General features: G+C 46.7%; 1 protein-coding gene across 6 annotated transcripts; it reads left to right on the top strand.

Moving 5' to 3' along the window:
* Positions 1-941: 941 nt before the first annotated feature.
* LOC106498438 (histamine N-methyltransferase-like) lies at positions 942-18,723 on the top strand. Of its 6 annotated transcripts, none has more exons than XM_013959666.2 (9): positions 942-1,005; positions 1,125-1,172; positions 1,288-1,556; positions 5,658-5,851; positions 6,726-6,778; positions 9,972-10,079; positions 13,948-14,078; positions 14,587-14,680; positions 17,451-18,723. In XM_013959666.2, the coding sequence occupies exons 4-9, from the start codon at positions 5,727-5,729 to the stop codon at positions 17,804-17,806; spliced, it is 867 nt and encodes a 288-aa protein (XP_013815120.1). In that variant the 5' UTR covers positions 942-1,005; positions 1,125-1,172; positions 1,288-1,556; positions 5,658-5,726; the 3' UTR covers positions 17,807-18,723. The 6 variants fall into 6 exon arrangements, with proteins under 6 accessions (XP_013815120.1, XP_067154694.1, XP_013815124.1 ...); XM_013959668.2 differs by having other exon boundaries at positions 1,000-1,030; XM_067298593.1 differs by having other exon boundaries at positions 952-1,172.
* The last annotated feature ends 979 nt before the right edge of the window (positions 18,724-19,702 follow it).

Raw genomic sequence — 19,702 nt, forward strand, 5'->3', positions numbered from 1 at the left:
GTCCATGTAGACGTGCTCCGGAGGAGGAAACCATCTGCAGATGGTTCCCAGCTTGCGGTTCGCCGGAGGCTCCTTGCCAGACCCGGGGGGTGGACCTCCCTCGTACGCACGGGCTTGTCCCGCAAACCTGCGGTGTGTCATCGCTGGCCAGGCGACTCCGGAGTCAGGAATCAGCCCCGCAAGCTGCCGTGACTAAGAGCAGTTTAATGCGCAACAGATCTTGTTTCCCAAATATCGATACTCCTGGGGCTTTCGTCATCGCGTTTCGGAAGTTTTCAGCATGAGGACTACGTGCTCAGGCTAAAATAGCGCAGGGAGGCGAAAAAAGGCAGGGTACCGTCGGAGGTCCCGCGCGGGGTGGCGGGGCGGCAGCGCGCTGGCAGCGGCCACGGCTTTGACCGCGCAGGGCTGGCGCCGGAGCGAACGGCAGAAAAAACTTGACATCGAACATGCAGAGCACCAGATGCACCTAGGTTTTGTACTTTTGGCTCTCTAAACTTAGGTTTTTCCATTAAACGGCAACTGGCACTGGGAAAGCTTTTTTCAGTGGGTTGTGGGGGGAGGAGAGGAAGGGCCAGATGCTTTTCATTTATTTATCTATTTATTTATTTATTTTTAACTGGCTTGCGCAGCTCTGATGCTAATTACGTGGGTTGCCAGAGCTGCCCGGAGCAGGAACACCCTGGTGACCCGCTCCAGGTGGGTTTTGACCCGGGGTGCTGATCACTGCCGTGGGGCCAGGGCCGCCGGCGGGGTTCAGACCTGCCCTCCGCGGGAGCGATTTCCGTGGGATGAGCGTTCGCCGGGAGCGGGGCACTCGCCTGGCCTGCGGTTATCTGACGAACCAGCAGCTGCTGGACGTCGTCCCGCCGGCCTCGATCCGCTCTTCCCTCCCAGCTGGCTTTTGCTCCCCTCTGGGACCAAGGAGCAGAACGAGTTGCAAAACCGCCTCCACCGCAATATTTCTCCACTCGCTCTTGTGCGATGTTTATTGCAACGCATTCGGTGAAAGCATTTTGAAAATGGGGTTGTACGTATGGAGGAAAAATATAGTTGTCTTTCCACGCAATTGTAGTTGCTCTTACTGAACAATGCTAATATGCAATCTTTATTTTGGTAAACAGGCTAAATGTTAAACTACAGCCCTTCTTGCTGCAACTGTGTCTTTAAAGGTATGTTTATTAATATTATTGGTATTACTGTATATGGTTTTTACAATGCAAACTGTTCATTTCTCTGCGCTCCTAAAAGTCAAGAGTGGAGGAAAAAAATTAATTTAACTTTTAGTCTTTCAGGAATCACCTTTTGTATACACCACTGGCAAGGTTTTATTTTGCATCGAGACACTACTCAGCACCTGATAGACGTCTCCGGGTGGTGCCAGGGGCGCGCTGGCGCTCGTGTTGCGTGCATCTCTTGCGAAATAACCGTGCGAGCCAGCGGCGGGCGTGGGACGGACCGCGGCTCCGGCTGCCGCCTCCGCGTCGGGGACCTCGGCTTTGGAGCGCGTGCAGCCCTGTGTTTAGGAAAAGGAAACTGGGAGCCTTTAGAAATCGGTACGTGGCAGCAGCTCACGCTGAAATAGAGACGTGGCATTGCAACACCTGAAACAGCTGTGGACTAACCAATGCACGGGGGGGGGTGCTGCGTTTCGGGGTGCCCGGGCTCCTTTTCCCCTGCGCAAGGCGCGGCGCTGGGGTTCGAGCTTGGTTTTGCCTGGTCCCCGCCTGCACGGCGCGGTGGAAACGGGAGGAACCGATGCAGTACTCCCTCGCATTTGCTGGCTCGCGTTCACCTGCCAGCGGGGCTGATGCTTGTGGTGTCACCTCCTGCATTGCCACCGTCGCACGGGGCCCGTGGGCGTGTTTCACCCCGGAAACAACAGCAGTGCAAGTGGCTCCCTGCTTTTTGCAGCTCAGCTGGGACGGCAGAAGGCTCTGCTCTAGCCCAAACCTCCCTTGACTCGCGTTTTTCCCCTGCTTTTTTAAACAGGCTGTGGTGGAGCAGCTGGATGCCAGCAGCTCAGAAGAGCTCGGTGGCTCCAGCGAGGGTTAAGTGCTTGCACGCCGCAGGAACGCATCCGCTGCGGTCTCGCCCGGCGCTCGGGTTTCACCCGAACGTGGCGTGCGGTCGCCAGCCTGCGGCTGCGCTGCGGGCTGCTCCGTGGCACGGGACCCGGCCGGCTGGGTGCAGGCTCGCCCGCGTAAGTACCCGAGCAGCAGCAGCAGCAGCAGCAGCAGCAGCAGCAGCTCAGGGGGTTTCAGGAAAACCCTGGGGAGCGGAGGCGGCTGCCATCCCTGCTTCGCGGGCATCCGGCAGCGAGAAGCAAGGCTGCGCCGGCAAGCCCAAGCGCTTGCCTGCCGCGGTTAGCTTAAGGCACGCTCGCTTTGTTTTCTGAGTTCAGGGGGAAGGTTTGAACAGTTTTTATAGCTTGGGAGCTAGTTTTAAATAGTTTTCCAGTGCATTTAACACCAGGTTTAATTTGGATAGCATGTCGGTCTAAACCAGGGGTGGTTCAAGCAACCGGAGCGTAAGCAGAGAATCGGGCTTCAAAAGTACAAAATCTATTTACGGGATTACAAAGAAGTTGGGACTAGCACGGCAGGGAGCACACGCAAACAAACCTTATTATCCCAAAGTTTCAGCTATTATGTAAAAGTATCATCAGCCTGATTCATGAAAGTGTTTTCTTCCTTCTCTTTACTCGTTTCAAAGTCAACTGGCTGCAGTTCAAACAGCAAAACCTATAACGAAGTAAATGAGACAAATTTGAACAGCCAAAAGTGTAATGAAATAAATGAGTCAAATTCCTCGAACTGCACCTAACATGAAAATGAATTTCAGCTGTTCTTATTAGAGAAAGCCAAGCACAGGATATGGGCAGATTAAATCACAGGAAGTGGAAGGAGTTACATAAAAAGCTTGATTAGTTAAATCTCCTCATATTAACCATAAAATATTTTTTCAAGATTGAAGGTGGTAAAATATTTTCATAGCAAATGACAAAACCTCTTTATCCACTTAAAGAGTGAGATGTTGCAGGGAGCAGAGGAATGGGTAGACGTGGACTATAGCACTTGTTTTCCCAGGTGGGATAGCTGTACGTCATTCGTACCCTGTGTATATAACTAGGCCATCACTTTTCTTACTTTCTCGGAAAAAAATTATTTTTGGTTCCCCTAGATTAACTCGGGCTTCTCGCGGGATTTGAAGGCTGGTCACCTGAAAAAAGCGAGCAGTTATCTGTGTGTGCGGCGTGTGCCTGCACGCCCAGGTGCACAGCTTGTGCAGCCTGTGTAATGCCTAGTGCTAAACACGTATTTTTTTTCCGTGCATATTAGCTGCACATTTCGGTGGGGTGCACGGAGCAGATGCTGTGCTGCCAGCCTGAGGGATGGTCATCCGCATAATGGAGTCGCTTCAGCTGCAATTTGTTAGTCTGTCTTGCTAAGGTGCAGGCGAGATTACCGCTCTTATCTGACGAGAACAGGCTCATTACAGCAGCCGTGTGCAGCGACGACGGGAGCCCTGTTGTCTGCCCACGCCAGGCAGCTCCGGGGCGTCTGCTCGCGCTGGCATCCGCCTCGGTGGTGCCTGGAGGGAGCCGGTCCAGGTCTCGCCAGCCGGTTTCTCCAGCCTTCTCCAAGTTCATTTAGTGGCTGTGAGGACAGTGGAGGTGCTCTGGGCAAGGAGCCGTTATTGCCCCAAGGCTGAGGAGCGCCCGGGGACGTAATAGTCAGTAGAGGGATTAGTTCATATATGGAGACTTTTTAGCACAGTCGCGTATGACATTGTCCTAAACCAGCAAGGAAGACGTGGCCTTGATGCAACCACTGTTAGAGGGGTGGAAAACTGGTTGCAAAAGGTAGTCAGCAAGAAGTAGCCAACAGTTCACTGTCAAAAAGGAAGTCTATGACAGGCGTGAACCTGAGCCTGGTGCTATTTTGTGTCCCCATTCATGACTGGGGAATGGAGCAGGCTTTTATTATTAAATGTGCAGCTGGCACAAGGCTGGGAAGGACTGGAAGGACTCTGGAGGACAAAAGTGTAGTTCAAAGGGATCATGAAAGATTAGAGAAACAGCCTGGAAAAATCCAGCCCCAAACCCATGGCTTGTAATTCAATCAGGACAAGAGCCAAGCTCTACCCTCAGAAAAGAATAACCGATGATACAAACATAGGACGGGAGATGACTCGATCTTTGAAAGGACCTAGGGGTGACGGGATCACGAGCTGAAAGCAATGGACAGAATCACCTCGGAGAGCAAAGGCGAGCCTCATAGGAGCATGTGTCCCTGACAAGGACGGTGAAGCCATCCGTCTGCCATGCTCAGAGCTGGCGCGACCTCGGCTGGACGCAAGTGTTGGTCCTCGGCTTCTGTGCTTCGAGCACGAAGAGGATCAGCTGGAGAAAGTCCAGAGAGAGCACTAGTAATAGTCAAAAGTCCCCAGACCATAACCTCTGAGAGATAAGCGGAGGAGACAGTGAGCTGGTAGAAGTCATCAGTAGGGAGAACTGGTGCCATCTTTAGATACTGGTACCTGCACGGAGGCAGAGGAGTCCTCTATTTTTCTTGTCATTGAGGACAAGAAGTAATGGACTTAAATTGCAGTGAGGGGAATTTAGGTTTCACATCAGAAAATTTTCTGATGTGAATCACTAGAATGAATTGGTTGCAGAAATTGCACCACCTCCATTATTCATTTTTAAGAACTGGTTAGATAAACATCTGTCAGAAATAAGTTTCTTGTTGATACCTGAGGCGGGGTGATGAACCGTGTGTCCCCTCGAGATCCTTTCCCTTGTGCCTTTACTTCTGTGTCACGGGGCATGTACTCACTGAAAAGACTTCTTTTTTTCTGACCAACATTGACCCAAGAATACAAACCTAGCAAATGTGTGGTGGATGTGCCTTGGCTGCCGTTGCAGTCCTTCCCGCAGAAAACTGGCTGATATTTCCATGTCACATATCATCTCCCTGTTCCCATTTCTCTAAGTGTAAACTGGGCTTAAAACTACATCTGTTCCAGTCATTTACGCAGCTTTTGTGAATTAATGACTTTGCCCGTGGGAATCATACCATTATCGTCAGAAGCAGCAGCAAAATAAAGAGTGTATTTATAAGGTTTTTATTGTTTTCACCCCACCATCAGAATCCCCTTTAAGAATATCAAAAGACTGAAAGCTAGATGGCGACACCTGCGAGGGTCTCTGGAGATGTGTGCTGTGCTGCCTTCTCATCCAGACCATGTCTTTCAAGCCTCTCCATGCCTCCAGGAAATGGGGGAGATTTCCTTTTATTTAAGAACCATCTGAAAACCATTTCCTGGGCTTTAACAGAGCCCTGTGTCATCACAGTTAAAAATTGCTGGCATATCCTCTGTGGAGATTAAAGATGAGGTATTGCTGTTTGCGGCTCAAACCTCATCTGCATCTTCTCTCACGGAGCTGTGTAACGCTTTCTTAGGTGCTCGGTTTCGAATATAAAGTGGCAGGCCAAGGATGGGGAGCAAATCCGGTGCGACCACGCACCTGCAGCTTCTTCGACCCCTTTGGTGGTATCCAACCAACACCGAACTCGAGCTGGATGTGTCATCTGTGAGATGTTTGAAACCTTTAACCCTTCTCCGCCTGTTATTTGTTATTTCTTTACTAGGTCTGAAAGCAGCGATAAGGGAAGAGCCGAGCGGTCCTCTTCTTCTGTGCACCCACTGCGGCGCCTACCATGAGGAGCCTGATCGCCGACCACGGCAGATACGTTGAGTCTTTCCGTGTCTTCCTTGAGAACTCAACTGAGCACCAGTGTATGCAGGAATTCATCGAGAAGCAGCTGCCCGGTGTCATATCCAGGTAACCGCCTCGGGGCTTTTGTCGGAAAAGCCAAACCGCAGACTGACTTTGCAGACTGATGAGGACAGCAGGCAGCTGGGACACAGCGGAGATGACTGCAATTTTTCTGACAAAGGGGTTTTTCTTTGGAAATCTTTGGAGATGAATCTGGGGCGACACTGCTGATTTAAGGCAGAAAGCAGGCCGATCGGCTGCATCTGCTTGAGTTTTGTATGTCTCCAGGGACGGAGGTGCTACAGCCTCGCCGGGCCCCTGTTCAAGGGCTCAACCACGCTCATTGCGAAGAATGTTTTTCTTAAATCCAGTGGAAATGCCCTTACAGCAGCTTGTGGCCATGGCCGCTTGCCCTTTGGCTAGGCATTTGCTTTTCTCCTGACCGCTGCCCTGTTTCCTTCCTCCCCTGCACTTTGCTCAATGCCATCACCCTGGCTTTAGGCACCACCAATTCCCCACAGTTTAAAGTTAAAACCAAGCCAAATGCGATCCAGGAGCAAATGCACACAATAAAACACCTATATATTTGTGCACATGTAGATGCGTGCACCTCTAAGCACTGGCATGAAGCAAGCGTGTGGTTGCTTCTGCTTGTGTGCACTCATAAGAAAAGCAGATCTCCTCTGTGAGTCACCAAAACTCAGAAATCTCTGAAAAAATTCAGAAATCTCTGAAAAAATTCAGAAATCTCTGAAAAGCAGAGTTCTGCATCTGCTCCTGCCTGCCAGCTCATAGGCATAGATCTACATCCACATATACATATTGCGTTTGATTTCGTCCCACGGGTTTTAATCTCCATAGGATCTCTGGTGCGTCGCACAATGTATGTAACACTGTCTCCTGGGTAGCTATCCTAAAATTTATAAATAATGTTTTGCAGTATCGGAAATGGGAAGTCTACAATCAATATTCTAAGCGTTGGTGGCGGTGCAGGTATGCTATGAACTTCAATATTGATATACTTTTACCCTTTTTCAAAGAGCAGAGGATTACAAATCACAGAAAGGATTGGGGTAGGAAATGCACCTTTTCTGAAAGGTCAGCTCCGGTCTTTCCTGAACAAGTCCATCGTGTTTCTATGCGAAATGTCATTATGTCTGGGATTCCTCAGAATATTAAATTAATTATTGCTTTCATTGCAATTACTCTCCCCCTAACTACTTGCTGATTTGGCAAACTCCCTTCCCTGATACCTCTTGCCCGGTGCTGTATGCTGGCCGCTGCTCACCTCGGTTTTGCCTGTGAGCTGTTGCTGACTGCGGTCGCTGCACAAGCCCCTTCTGCCGCTGCCGTTCCCAGCGCACCAGTGCTTACAATGTGCTCCAGGCATGCACGCACGGACAGCTCTGGTGTGCCGCTTGCCGAGAGGCGGCTGTGCAGACACACGGACACCTCCAACCTTGCCTGCATGCAATTTCCCCCCCTCTTCCCATCGCTGGCACGTGGCTGCAGTGGTAGAGCCATGCCGGCATGCCCAGGGTTGGATGTCCATCTTCTGACCAGATCCCACTGGGATCTGTATCAGCAGGAGAGATGTGCTAGGTCTCTTATCTGAAGTTAGCTAGGTGAAAAAATGACACCGATACCATAAAGAGCGGCTTCTTTCCATGGGATTCTTGCTCAGATCCCCCTTAATTAAAACCTCTGTTTCCTAATTCTGCTCTGCCCATTAAGTCATTGAACTTCAATTTTATATGAATAGTTAATTTAGTTTAAATGCACTAGTCATGCCATCTCTGAAGGCTAATCCCAGCTTTGTCGATCTTTCCTTACAAGTAGAAATAGCTGTATGTAAATGCTGGGTATTGGTTATAAAATAGAGAGTGTGCCAGTGTGGGAATTTTTCTTTCCAAACAAGGGAAACCATTCTTCTGCCAGAAAAAATGTTGTTTTTAACAGGAATGTTTTACTCAGTCAGTCAGTGAGGTATTTAACTCTCTAAGCAGAGACGCTCCAGCTTAGCATGGTGGATATTGAATCAATACAGTGACAAAGCTCATTTTGCCATGGAAATAAGAAAAAAACCCACAACAGCTCCTCCTTGGCTTGGAGAGCGCTAAGGACCATGCGGGTCCATCGGGAGCTGCTCCCGACCTCCAAAAGTCGCTGCTGCGAGGCCTCGGTGGGCGATGAGGGCAAATTTGCCAAAAAATTTCTTGTTCAAAGGCAAGCAGGAGCCCTTAGCTTTTCGGGGGCTGCACAGAGCTCCTCCATGCGCCTCCGTACTGGGTGGCAGCACCGAAGGAAAGGGCTGCTTTTTCCCTTGTCCACCTCTTCTGCACTTTTTCTGCGGCAGGAGATAACCATTTACCATCACGTTCATGTCCCATTACCACAGCCCATCCAAGGAGTCTGCCTTCGCCTACAGCCTGCGCCTGATTAAGTTCACGCTCCGGCGCGCCGCTTCCTGTACCTTTAAAAGCCATAAAAGACATCAACGCTGCTATAAAATAGCAACTGTGCTATAAACTATCCCGTTACGTAAAATGTTTAATTAGAAACTTAATGGTGAACATAGTGGTAGCCTTTAAAAGGTAATTGTGTTGGAGAGTTTAAATAATTCCAATAGCCTAATTGCCAAATTGTTGATAATGCAAGCTGCCGCAGATTTGACTGTAAAATGCCTCAGGACACTTGTTTGCATATAAAAGAGCTATCTGAAGTCAATTAAGGCTGTGGATTAAATTATGAATCAAAGTTATTTTTTTGGTTAAAAACAATACAAGAGTGGTTTGGCCACAAAAGAAGGGAATGGAATATATTAACCTATCAGCATATGGAAATGTGAAATTCAAAAATTTTTTTAATTGGAACCTGCACAGCCTTTTCAAAGGGATAATCCATTTTTACAGAAAGTTGGTAAAAAAAAAAAAAATTGTAGTAGTTAATTAAAAATTCCATGTTCCCAGATTTCACCGTGGCAGCCTGCTAACAGCATACTTTGCTCTGATTTTCAATAAAATGCAAGGTTTGTAGTGATAGCAAAACCACAGCTACTTCAGAAATGCAATTTCCCTTCCTTGAAAGAGCATGCTTAGACAGCTGCCGTGTAAACTTTGGTCTTACCAAGGGCTTTAAGAAAGACACTTGAGTCTGAAGAGATCAAACTCATCCTCACTTTTCATGTTTCATGCTTAGGGCCTATTGGCACAGAGACATTTAGGAAAAGGTGAAGCCCTTGGACTTTCAAGCTGTGGTGGCCCATATAGGGCCAAGCAGGCGGAAACCTCATCATATCAAAAAGGAGCCACTGGGGGGGAGGGTGGGTTGAGCTCCAGCACTCACATTATGGCTGCAATCTCTTATATACTTATTTAAAATACTTAATAAAGTATTTTCTTGAGTGAGTCTTTCGTACCTCAATTCTTCTGTAAAGTGGAGATGACTTGGGCTGGTGGGAGCCCAGGTGCAGTAAGGACCATGAGGGACACAGAGGTGGTACAGACGTCGTGAAGACTCACTCCAAAATCCAGCAGCAAAGCTGTGGGAGGGGAAGAAGATGAGCCCAACCACCATAGTGATGTTTTCTGACCCCGGAGGGTCCTCCACCCCTTGTTAGACCCTTGCCTGCCTCGGTGCAGCTCCCACGGGTATAAGAGTGCTCTCCACGCATATTTATTCAAGTGCGTTGAGCAAAAGTGGGCCCTGAGGAAGCTAGTGAAGCCTCACAGATAATGTCCCTGGACTGGTGGCCAAGGAGCATCGTCTCCCCAAGCTCTCGATGGTAAATGGAGAGAAAGATAGGCAGAAAATACAGTCCGTTGTGGGGTACTCTATATAAACAGGAAGTTAGACAGCCACAAACTGTGCGTGTAACCCAAGAGGTTAGGCTGCGACCAGAGAATATACGTTCACAGGATAGCACTGACTGTAGCTAGCTGATAACCAGAGAGGAGGAATGAAGATTGCTGGGACCAATATTTATTTTCTCACATGCTAGAGCTGTATCCTTAATGGAAGGGTCCAGGCAAGCCAAGAATATAAAATACCTACAACTCCATTGCCCGCGTGATACATTTTCCATACATAAATGGCAGGCATCAGTCTGCAAGCGTGGGACCTGCTGCTGGGGATAACTGCCTGCGCGTTGCTTTGCTCTTGTGCGTGATGCTGCCTTTTTCCCCAGGTGAGATTGACCTGCAGATGCTCTCGAAAGTGCAAGCCAGGTACCCAGGAGTTACCATCAACAACGAGGTGATAGAGCCAAATGCTGGGCAAATCTTCAGCTACAAAGGTATTTTTATGTTAGCTACATTACATTTACATCAAATGCATTAAATACATTAAAAAGAGTTGAATACTGGATGACCTCCCATTCAAAGGCTTTCTTGGCTGAATTTGCTCTTAAAAGTTAAAAAGGTCATTCTATGTATTTCATCCTTTTTTTCTGTCACTGCCTTTTCAACAATATTCACTTTCTCATTAAAATTGTAGTCCCTTACCCTGCAAAGACCTTGGTGTGGGAACACTTGGGACTAGACAGATTTTTTGCAGTGTCCATATACGCAAAATATGGTTTGGCAAAACACTTCAACAGTCTGGGCAGAGGAGCCTGTGTTATCCTGTGCAGTCATGCCACCCTAAATTGCTATGTGGTTAGATTTTGAAAGCTAAGCAATGTGGGAACCGATGTGTGATTGTATGGTAATAAAATAAAATCTCCACATTGCAGAGAGAGTTCTTCTCCTTTAACTTGCCCTGAATCAGGATCCTGGAGCAACGTTACAGGGAAAGCTGCAATTTTAGTGTTTCACAGTAGTTCTCGCCTAAGTATTTTAAAAATTGTCTCCAAATATTACATAAGTAAACCTCACTGTCACGCTGAGCGGTGTTTGTTAAGAAAACCATAGGATTTTCCACGGAGTAGTGGGGGTTAGCATTGGTGCTTTGGTCAAGTTGCCTCACAAACTGAGCATTAAATAATATCCCAGTTTGATTACTTCATTGGTTTATTACTGGTTTAACATCCACTAGGCATTACCCAGCAGGTAATTATAGCCTTGTATAGAGGTGTCTGCTGGAAGAACGTGCCAGTAATGGATGAACGTCTTCAGCATCACTGGAAATGGTCTAGACCATAGTAAATACCACCACACTATAAACTCACGAGTGTTTTTTGCTAATTGCCTCTGCATTACATGGTTCTGATCTGTTAAAAGGAGAAATAGAGACGTGAGCGCAAAGGGCATTCACGAGCAACCACTGCCGTCCCGGCAGCCCTGTCACAGACCCCTAGCGCAAGCTTCCTGGCTTTTGCACTGCTCCGGCTGGAGACGGCAGAGGCTGAGCCACGGAGCATGGGTCAGGTTTGCCCTGTCGATGTATTAGGCAGCTCGGGCACTTCCACATACCTTTTCCGTCCTGTCTGTGCTGAGGACCATGTGCTACGTGAGACTGCATTTCTGCTGAAACCTCCCAGTGGTCTCACAGTCTACTGCCAATTCGTTGGCTGCACAATCCTATTTTGGTGAGTTTTTTTTCCCAGTAGAAAGTTAGAGAAAGTGTAAAATGTTGTCCTTATTCGAAGTTTTATGCTAAAATAAAGATGAAATATTCATCTAAATTTCCTTCTTTAAACTTTCTTATTTGGTAATTAATCATGTCCCCAGTAGGTATCATTAATTAGGTTTCTGAGCCCTAAGATTTTCCTGGGAGAATTGAAAACATTAGCTATGCCTCTGAGGACTTGGTAGTTAAATTTTCTGCCTAACCAGCTATTTTCTCCTTGGTTAGGATAAGCCAAACTTATGAGCAAAGCATTTTTTCTGGGACATGACAATTGGTGCTTTCTCTTAGAATGTCTCTTATGAGAGACTCTCCTCAAATATGAGTCCTGTGGCCAAGCTTTGAGTTTCCCCGATTCCTGGTCCCCTTGATGGCCATGGCCTGCATTTCGGCTGCATGGCAGCTGAGCTGCTCTGCAGTTGCCTGCATGGCACAACGCAATTGCATTCGGTCAAATTGCACTGCAAGTCAAGGCCGCAGGAATAGCTTTGGACCCAGGCAAAAATCTGCCTGGGATTGAGAAGAAAATTAAGGGGAACTTTTCACACCTGTTAAGGTGGTACATTTTGGGTTCCAATGACTCTTTGGGCAGCAACTTCCCATAGTCGGAATGAGTTTGCCCTTCTGAAATTTCAGCTTTAAAAGCCCACACTGGTCAGCAATTCGGTTTTCTTCCTCACATCTCTTTGCAGACTGTCGAGCAATTAGATGGAACCAGATTGTGCCAGATTATTTGTGATGATGATAAGATCTGCTGCTGAATGAAGCCTGAGTTTAAAATAGCAATTAAATCCGAACTGCTAGCACAGGAGCCAGTGACTGATAAATGGGAGCGAACAGAGTAACAGCAACAGCAGCATCCAGAAGTGGTAGCCCATTTCCAACTGCAAAAGAAAGGAGATAAGCACTGATGGGCTGCTCCTCATCTATCCTACAGGGATATGTAATAATCAGAGCCTAAACAGAGAAACATTTTGATTAGTGGTATAAAGGCACTGGTCTCAGCAAATCATGTTGTTTTGAACATGTGTTCTGTAGCTAAGGCTCAGGCTGCCTTTGGGCCATTTAATTTTTAAATTTATGTAACTCCACTGAAGCAAAGGAATCACATCAGGGCTAGCTTTGTCCTGGAGCAATCCAGAGCGGTGAGCAAGAGCACGTTGAGATGAGCTCCATATGCCAGCAGATGGACATTAGCGTGCCAGCATCCCCTTAAATACAAAATTATCCCTCACTTTCACTCCCATAAAAGTGAAGAAATGCAGTGATGAATCAGGACCCTCAGTATATCTTATACTTGGAATCCTCTTCTCCAGCCTTTCCATTTCCTCACACTCAGTCGCTGGATGTTCATTGCATTGAGGTCTGAAAACAAGCCTTGTACCACTCTCTATAACAGTCTTCGGTCTGTTCATGCTATTATCCCTTTTACCTGAAGTAGCTGGCCAAAACTGTGGGGTTTTGAAGAATCTCACTTAACTGACCACAGTAGGAGCCAAATGTCAAGGGACGGGGTCTGGACTCACCATGCGAAGCTCCTCTCCTCCACCACCTTCCTAGGAACGTGCTCCCAGAATGAATCGTTTGCTCCCTCTGCCCTTCTCTAGTTTCTAATCATGCTTCTCTCCAAAACACAGCCCCTTTGACCCACGCTGAAGCTCTCGTATTTATTCTGTCCGTCTTGGGGAAACCCACTGCCATGGCTGAGCTTCTGCTCAGCCCTGTGGATTTTCCACAGCAGCCTACATTGCTTTGGCAAGTCCTAAGCAAAGAGGTCGTCAACCATTCTCCCATTTAGCATGAAATGAGCCTCTTGTGGTCTCATTAGCATTTACTATGGTCCACACGTTTTCATGCAGCTTGAGCCAGCCACAGAGAAGCATTTCCTTTTGTTTTTTAAGCTGACAAGGACTAACGGAGCCTGAATAAGGGCAGAAATGGGGACATCAGCCTGCTGATTTCTGCTATAAGCCAGTCCTTGCGCACCTGGCCATGGGGAGCCAGCCCCCCCGGTGTCCTCTGCAGCTCTTTGTGGGGCCAGACCATTGATCCCACCAGCTTTTTAATTACCCCCTTGCAGGCTAATCATCTGGGTGCATTTGCAATGCGGCTTACGTGGCGGCCCCAGAAGAGCTGTTGACTCGGGCACCAGAGTGTGGTAGGAGGCTCTTACGCCACCATTGCTACCACAGCCTTTCTTCTGGGAAATTGCAACCGCGATCTAAGCACACTTGCAGTTGGAGGCTCTTTGGCCATGGGTCTAACTGTCCGCTTGCTGTAATAAGCCAGGCCTTGGTCTCAGATGCCTGGGCTTTGAGGATCCCATGGAGGAATCAAGGAATTTTATGCTCACTGCCAAATTCAAATCCTGATGTGAGCAGCATCAGCTCCTCTTAAGTAAGTCTTCATCCTACAATGATCTGGACAGCCACCTTGTGAAATACAGGCTCAATATTTTAAATATTCCATTGCTGTGTTGAAGTGGTACCAAAACTTCCTATTTAAATATAACTTTTGGACATACTACAATTCTGAATGAAAATTGATCCTGTATTTGCAATTAAGATAACTCTGCACTGTCATCTCCCATATTTTAGAGCGTGTAGCGAAGACATCAAACCTCGAGAACATAAAGTTTACCTGGCACAAGGAGACAGCTCATGAATATGAAAGTCGAATGAATGCAGAAAAAGAGTCTAAAAAATGGGACTTCATTCATATGGTTCAGGTAAAAGTCTCTGCAAAGTAAATGTTGTCAAAGATCTGGCTCTTAAAAGTATGCATGAAGTATGTGACCTCATTATCCACTTTCAGGGAAAGAAAGGTGAGTTTATTTCCCTGTAATTTAAAGCACTTAAGTGTAAGTGAACTGCAAAAATGAAAGATGAGTTACCGTAAAGCAGCTTTGAGCACAGTAGTCCTATTAACCAGACTGTGGGTGGGAGTCAACTAAAAATCCATTTTAACTAGTGTTCTCAAAGGTCCTTGTCCTCTCCGTGAAATTGCCTTTGTGTTGCTAACTTTACTGAAGCCATTACAAGCCTTGTCTTCATGGCTAAGAGGCGTATTTTTCCATCTCAGGTTAAGAAAGGAATGTGAACTTGCTCTGCAGACCACATACGCTCCGCGGCCCCATGGCTGCCCCGCAGTGGTGGTCTCCCCTGGGTTTGCATCTAATCTTCAGGGAAACCCACTGCCCAGGATCATGTATCTGCAAGTGTTTCTGCTCTTTCCAGATGCTGTACTACGTGAAAGACATCCCAGCCACCATCCGGTATTTCCACCAGCTCCTGGAGGCTCAGGCGAAGCTCCTCATTATCCTGGTGTCAGGTAAGGCCACGCGTGCCACTCCATTTGGAGAGAGTTGGCGAAGGTTTTGGGGGTTCCCATGAGCGCACGTCATTTCAACGCAGGCCAGCTATAAGCTGGCATTTATTTTTATTTAAAATAGCCTGAGTTGCTTTATCACAGAGAGAGGTTGTGTGAACTGGCTGGGTAATAAGTGGTGTCTCTTCATCTATACCTGTTTAAATCTGCTGAGAGGCTTTGTCCTGCTGATGGCGCTCGCAGGAGGTCCTTTGGCCTCTGCTAAAGCTCGTTCATCTAAAAGCCTTTCCAGAAGCCGGCACCACATTACATGGAGACTTGCAGTATGAAGCAAACGGCTACGCTGGGGCTCGGTCGTGCCCTACAGCAGGTGTTGCAGCACATATGGTTCATTTTCTTCGCAAACTGCCCGTTTCCTTAATATCATCCTTTTATGTAGAAAACCCCATTCTTAGGCTGTTTCAGAGCTGCAAGAGATGCTGTACGGTCAATGCAGCAGGCAAGTGTGGGAGCAGAATAAACTGGGACCTTATAACGCTCTGGGCAAGATATGCTAAAGATACTGTAGTGGCGGAGTCTAAATGTGACTCTAGAAAGCCTTTAATTTGCCTCACTTAAGCTATGGGAGTTTTAGTAAACAGTCACAGCTGATAATTTTTCGGGAATGTTAAGTTTATTTGTTCAGAGCTTTATGCTTAATTTTTATTGAATTTGGGCACATCTACAAAATATAATGTTTTTGATGAAGTTTCGTTTTTGTGTTCACGAGCTTTCTGCAGAGAAGCAACATTTCTCCGAGCTGAATTTATTCTAAATACTTTTTTCCAAAATGTCTGAAAGTGTTTGCAAGCAGTTTACTACAAGAAATCTGTATTTTAAATGATCTGAGTTACCGTTCTTGTTCTTTGGCTGCATGAGCATAGATCATGATATCAGGCTGTTACTGATAACCTGAGTACGGTAATGGAAGCTCCCCTGTTTGGGCATTTTGGATATTAATGAAATTTGAATACAGAAAGGGATACACATCTATTCAAATTTCTTTTGATTAAAAATTTGAACTTATGAAAAATATCTGAAGTTCTCTCTGGGCCAGGTGGGTCTGTGTTTTCCCTTTCCTCCTCTTTCTTCTCTCGAGCGCTGCAGCACGATTCACCATGCCTGCGTGGCTGTATTTAACTCTTCTATGTTCAGACGTAGGAGTGATGGAAACACCGGTGAGCAGCAATGGGTGTTTCTTCTGCAAACCTGGCTTCTGTGGCCAACAAGAAAGTGGAAAAGAGAAGTAGAGCTCAGAATAGCAGAGAGTAAAGGAAGGGGGAAAACCATGAGGGAAAGAAGAGTGTAGGGAAGGGAAAGAAGATGCAGCTGCTGTGAGAATAAGTGCTAAAACAAAAAGAGGTACTGAAAGACAAGCCGAACAAAGCTCATTTCAAAAAAATGAAGGTAGTGTCATCGCCAACACAAACACATTAGGACGTGTTAATGAAAAAACAGTCTGGGAACAGGATTAATAGGAGAGCTCTTGGTCAGTCAGTGTCGGCTGCGATTCGTCCTGCTCCGTACCTGTCACAGGATCAGGAAAGTTGCAAGAGCTACGTGGAGTTGTTTCTAACACATTAAAAAAAAAAAAATCTGTTTACATCATCTTGAAAACAAAAGTAGTGCCATATGCTGAGCCTATCGAGAGCTATTATAATAATGCTTCTTTCAGGTAGTGTATAATTGCTCGGCTCGGAAATGGCACTGAGTCACACAACACTGACACCAGCACATTTCCTGCAATTAGTGCTCTGCGTTCGGTTTCCACCGGGCGAAAGAAAATACTGTAGTCCCTCTTCTAAATACCAAACTGTTTATTTGACTATAAATAACTGTTTGCAGATAAACCATTTGCAAAACCGCCAAGCAACTGTTTTTGGTAGTTATGGAGATTTATAGTCATAACCCTCAATAGCTGCTCATTAGGCTTGAAGTTATTTTCATCCCGTCTGGTCATTCTAGGCCATCCTTTTATAAGCGATTTAGAGCAGCAATGCTGAATCACAGCCCCACGTTGCGGGGCAGTGGCGTGCGACCACCCTTGGCGTTGGTCCAACGCAGGCAGTCCAGCGTGGGCGAGTGCCGCGTTCGCTATCTGGGACGGCTGAGGCAAGCTCGCTGTCTTCTGCCCCAGCCCTGAAGCCAGGGCAAGGCCCCACCTCACGTCCTGGAGTCATGAGGAGCTCTGTAGCCCTTATATATTCCATGTAGCAGAGAGGCAAAAGTGTTTCAGTGAAGCCAACATGCTGACTGACCACAAAATACCTAGATGAAAGAATAAGAGAGGATTTGGTCTTCCAAATCAGCAGCTGAAGCCTAAGGAACAACTTAAATACAGGAGATGCCATTGAATAGATAGTGAATAACTATGGATGGGTGTCGCCAAGCAATATAGGCCTTTGACATTGCTTCGTGCATGAAGAAGAGGTGGGCTGTGTTGGGACTGGATGGAGTGAGGAGTGAATGCACTGAGCTGCCCTGGCCTCTGCTGGGGGCTGGTGGGAGCCCAGGGGAAGGGAGTGCGTCCGTCCGCTCCAGCACGCTCGACCCCGGGATGGGAAGGTGGCAAGGCAGGGGTCTTCACCCCCTTCTCCATGACACGTGTCCCGACTCCGGGGAGGCTCAGCTTGCAGCGAGGACCGCAGTCGCTTCCGAAACAGATGACCAACAATTTGTTCAAATAGGTTTTTGTCCTTATTCCTGAGCGTTTTCCTTATAATTTCTCCATCAGGAACCAGCGGCTGGGAAACGCTGTGGAAGAAATATGGGTCTCGCTTACCTCTCAATGATCTTTGCTCTTACATTACCTCTGCTGACATCAAAGTGATCCTCGACTCGGCAGGGTTGAAGCACCAGCTCTACGAGCTCCCATCCCACATGGATATAACCAGCTGTTTCATGGAGGGGAACACAGATGGGGAGCTGCTGCTGGATTTTTTGACAGAAGCTTGTGAGTTTTCTAAAACTGCTCCTCCTGAACTAAAACAGCAGATAATGGAAGAATTAAGAAAGCCTGAATGCAGCGAAGAAAGAGATGGAAAGGTGCTTTTTAACAACAATCTGAGTGCAATAGTGATAGAGCCATGAATTAACTTTATCTCTTTTTTTCATCCAAAAGCTAAGTCAGACACAAACTGCTAACAGTTGAAATAAATCAGAAATTTTCTTGCTTTATAAATAGTTTAGTTTACTTCAGGTTTGATAAATACCTTTTGGAGCCTATTAAGAAATCAGTATTAATGTCTGCTGTTTTAAGTGAGCTTTAATACGTAATTAATTCTGTACTAATCTATGCATGCAGAACTTACTAAACAGTAAATTGTGCTTTATTGTACAGATATTGTACAATCAGCATAGGTGTAACTTGGACCATCGACTGAAGCACTGCAGAAACCAGTATGTATCCTCTGACTGATGCCCAAGAAATGATAATGGCCTACATGCAATGTTATTGCCATCAGTTAAAAACTCTCTGCAGAGCAAATGCGTAGTCTACAGCTTCTCAGTGCAGCTTGCAAAACCTCAGGCTCAGCACAACCAACCATTCGGATGGTTGCACAACTAGATTTCTTCAACTTCTCGTGATTTCAAAATATTGTACTGCTAGCTAGTGTGAAGCAGCCGCATGTCTTGTGAAAGCGTGGCAGTTGCCTGCGTCTCTCTCTGCAGCTAATACCATTTAATAGCACTGCTTCCCTATTCCCGTGTTTCCACTTTATTTTCGTGGTGTTGCACCTGTGGTGTCCCAGGGCTGCGGAAGGGAGGTGCTCGGAGGTGGCCGTGACGCTGGAATGGGACCAGCTGCACCCACGAGGTGGACTTCACTAACGGGCTCTGCGCAAACCCTTATTAGGAATGAGTTATTGCTGTTACACAGGGCTTATCTCGTATTTTTAATTAAACACGCAAAATTCTGGTCCTGGCCTCTAAGTAGCCTTGTTGCAAAGGCCATGTATGGCTTGTCAACTTTGTAATGCGAAAGATGAATAAATTCAGAAATCAAACTTACAGGTTTCAGCGGGATTTATTTCATTTTCAGTGGAGTTGCGTCAGGGAAATCTGTCCTATGTCTAGTATGAGACATTCAGCAAGAGGAAACTCTTTTGAACCTTGTTTTCTGCGGCCGAGGAGACGTTCCTGCTCCTGAGCACCTCTTCACGCTTCGCCGGGATTCCCGGCCGAAACATCCTCACGTTCCTTCCCTAAACCCCCTCTCCGGGTGCGGCTGTCTCCAGCTCAGTAGTTGATGCATTTGTTCTGCTAAGTGATTTTATGGTTCTAAGAACCGTTATGCTCTATACAGGGCACAGTGCGTAGTGGAATACAATAGAGCTGCTTGAGTGAATTTAATAGGCTGAAACTCAGCTTATCCAGGGAGACGCGTGTGATTTCTACCACTGAAAGAATTTGATTCAGCGTTGAAATATTTTACTTTATGCAACACTTTAGCTGCAAGAAATAATGTTTTATTTTACAAATGTTTATTTCCAACACAATCTAGATTAGCAAATATTTGAGGTGAGAGGTGATTTACTAGAGAACGTATCAGGCATTAACAGCTGTTTATATTCATTTTAAGGTGAATTATTTGAAATACATACTTCTCCTACTGATCAAATATTAATCCCAGTGTACTTTAGGACGTTTCCACAATATTTCTCAGCTGTTGAGCAGAACAAAATCTATTGCCACTTTTATACAGTGCCACGTACAGAGCCCTGCATTAGAAGACCTCAATATTTTCTGACATGCCGAAGAGGGGAAAGCGAAAATCTTTCGTTAGGACAGCATGTTGCGTGTGCTCCTAACGAAAACCGAATTAAAGGCACAGCTATTTTCATAGATCTTCTGCGCTGTCGGCTGGCGAAGGAAGTGGTCTTTGCACGTCGTCACGTCAGCCCTGTTGGAAGCGCTGTATCCCCGAGAGCCGCAGAAATAGCATGAGAAATACCCTATTTAATCAGGACGTGGCAGAGGCCCCGG

This window comes from Apteryx mantelli, chromosome 6 (genome assembly GCF_036417845.1).
Source record: "Apteryx mantelli isolate bAptMan1 chromosome 6, bAptMan1.hap1, whole genome shotgun sequence".
NCBI lineage: Eukaryota > Metazoa > Chordata > Aves > Apterygiformes > Apterygidae > Apteryx > Apteryx mantelli.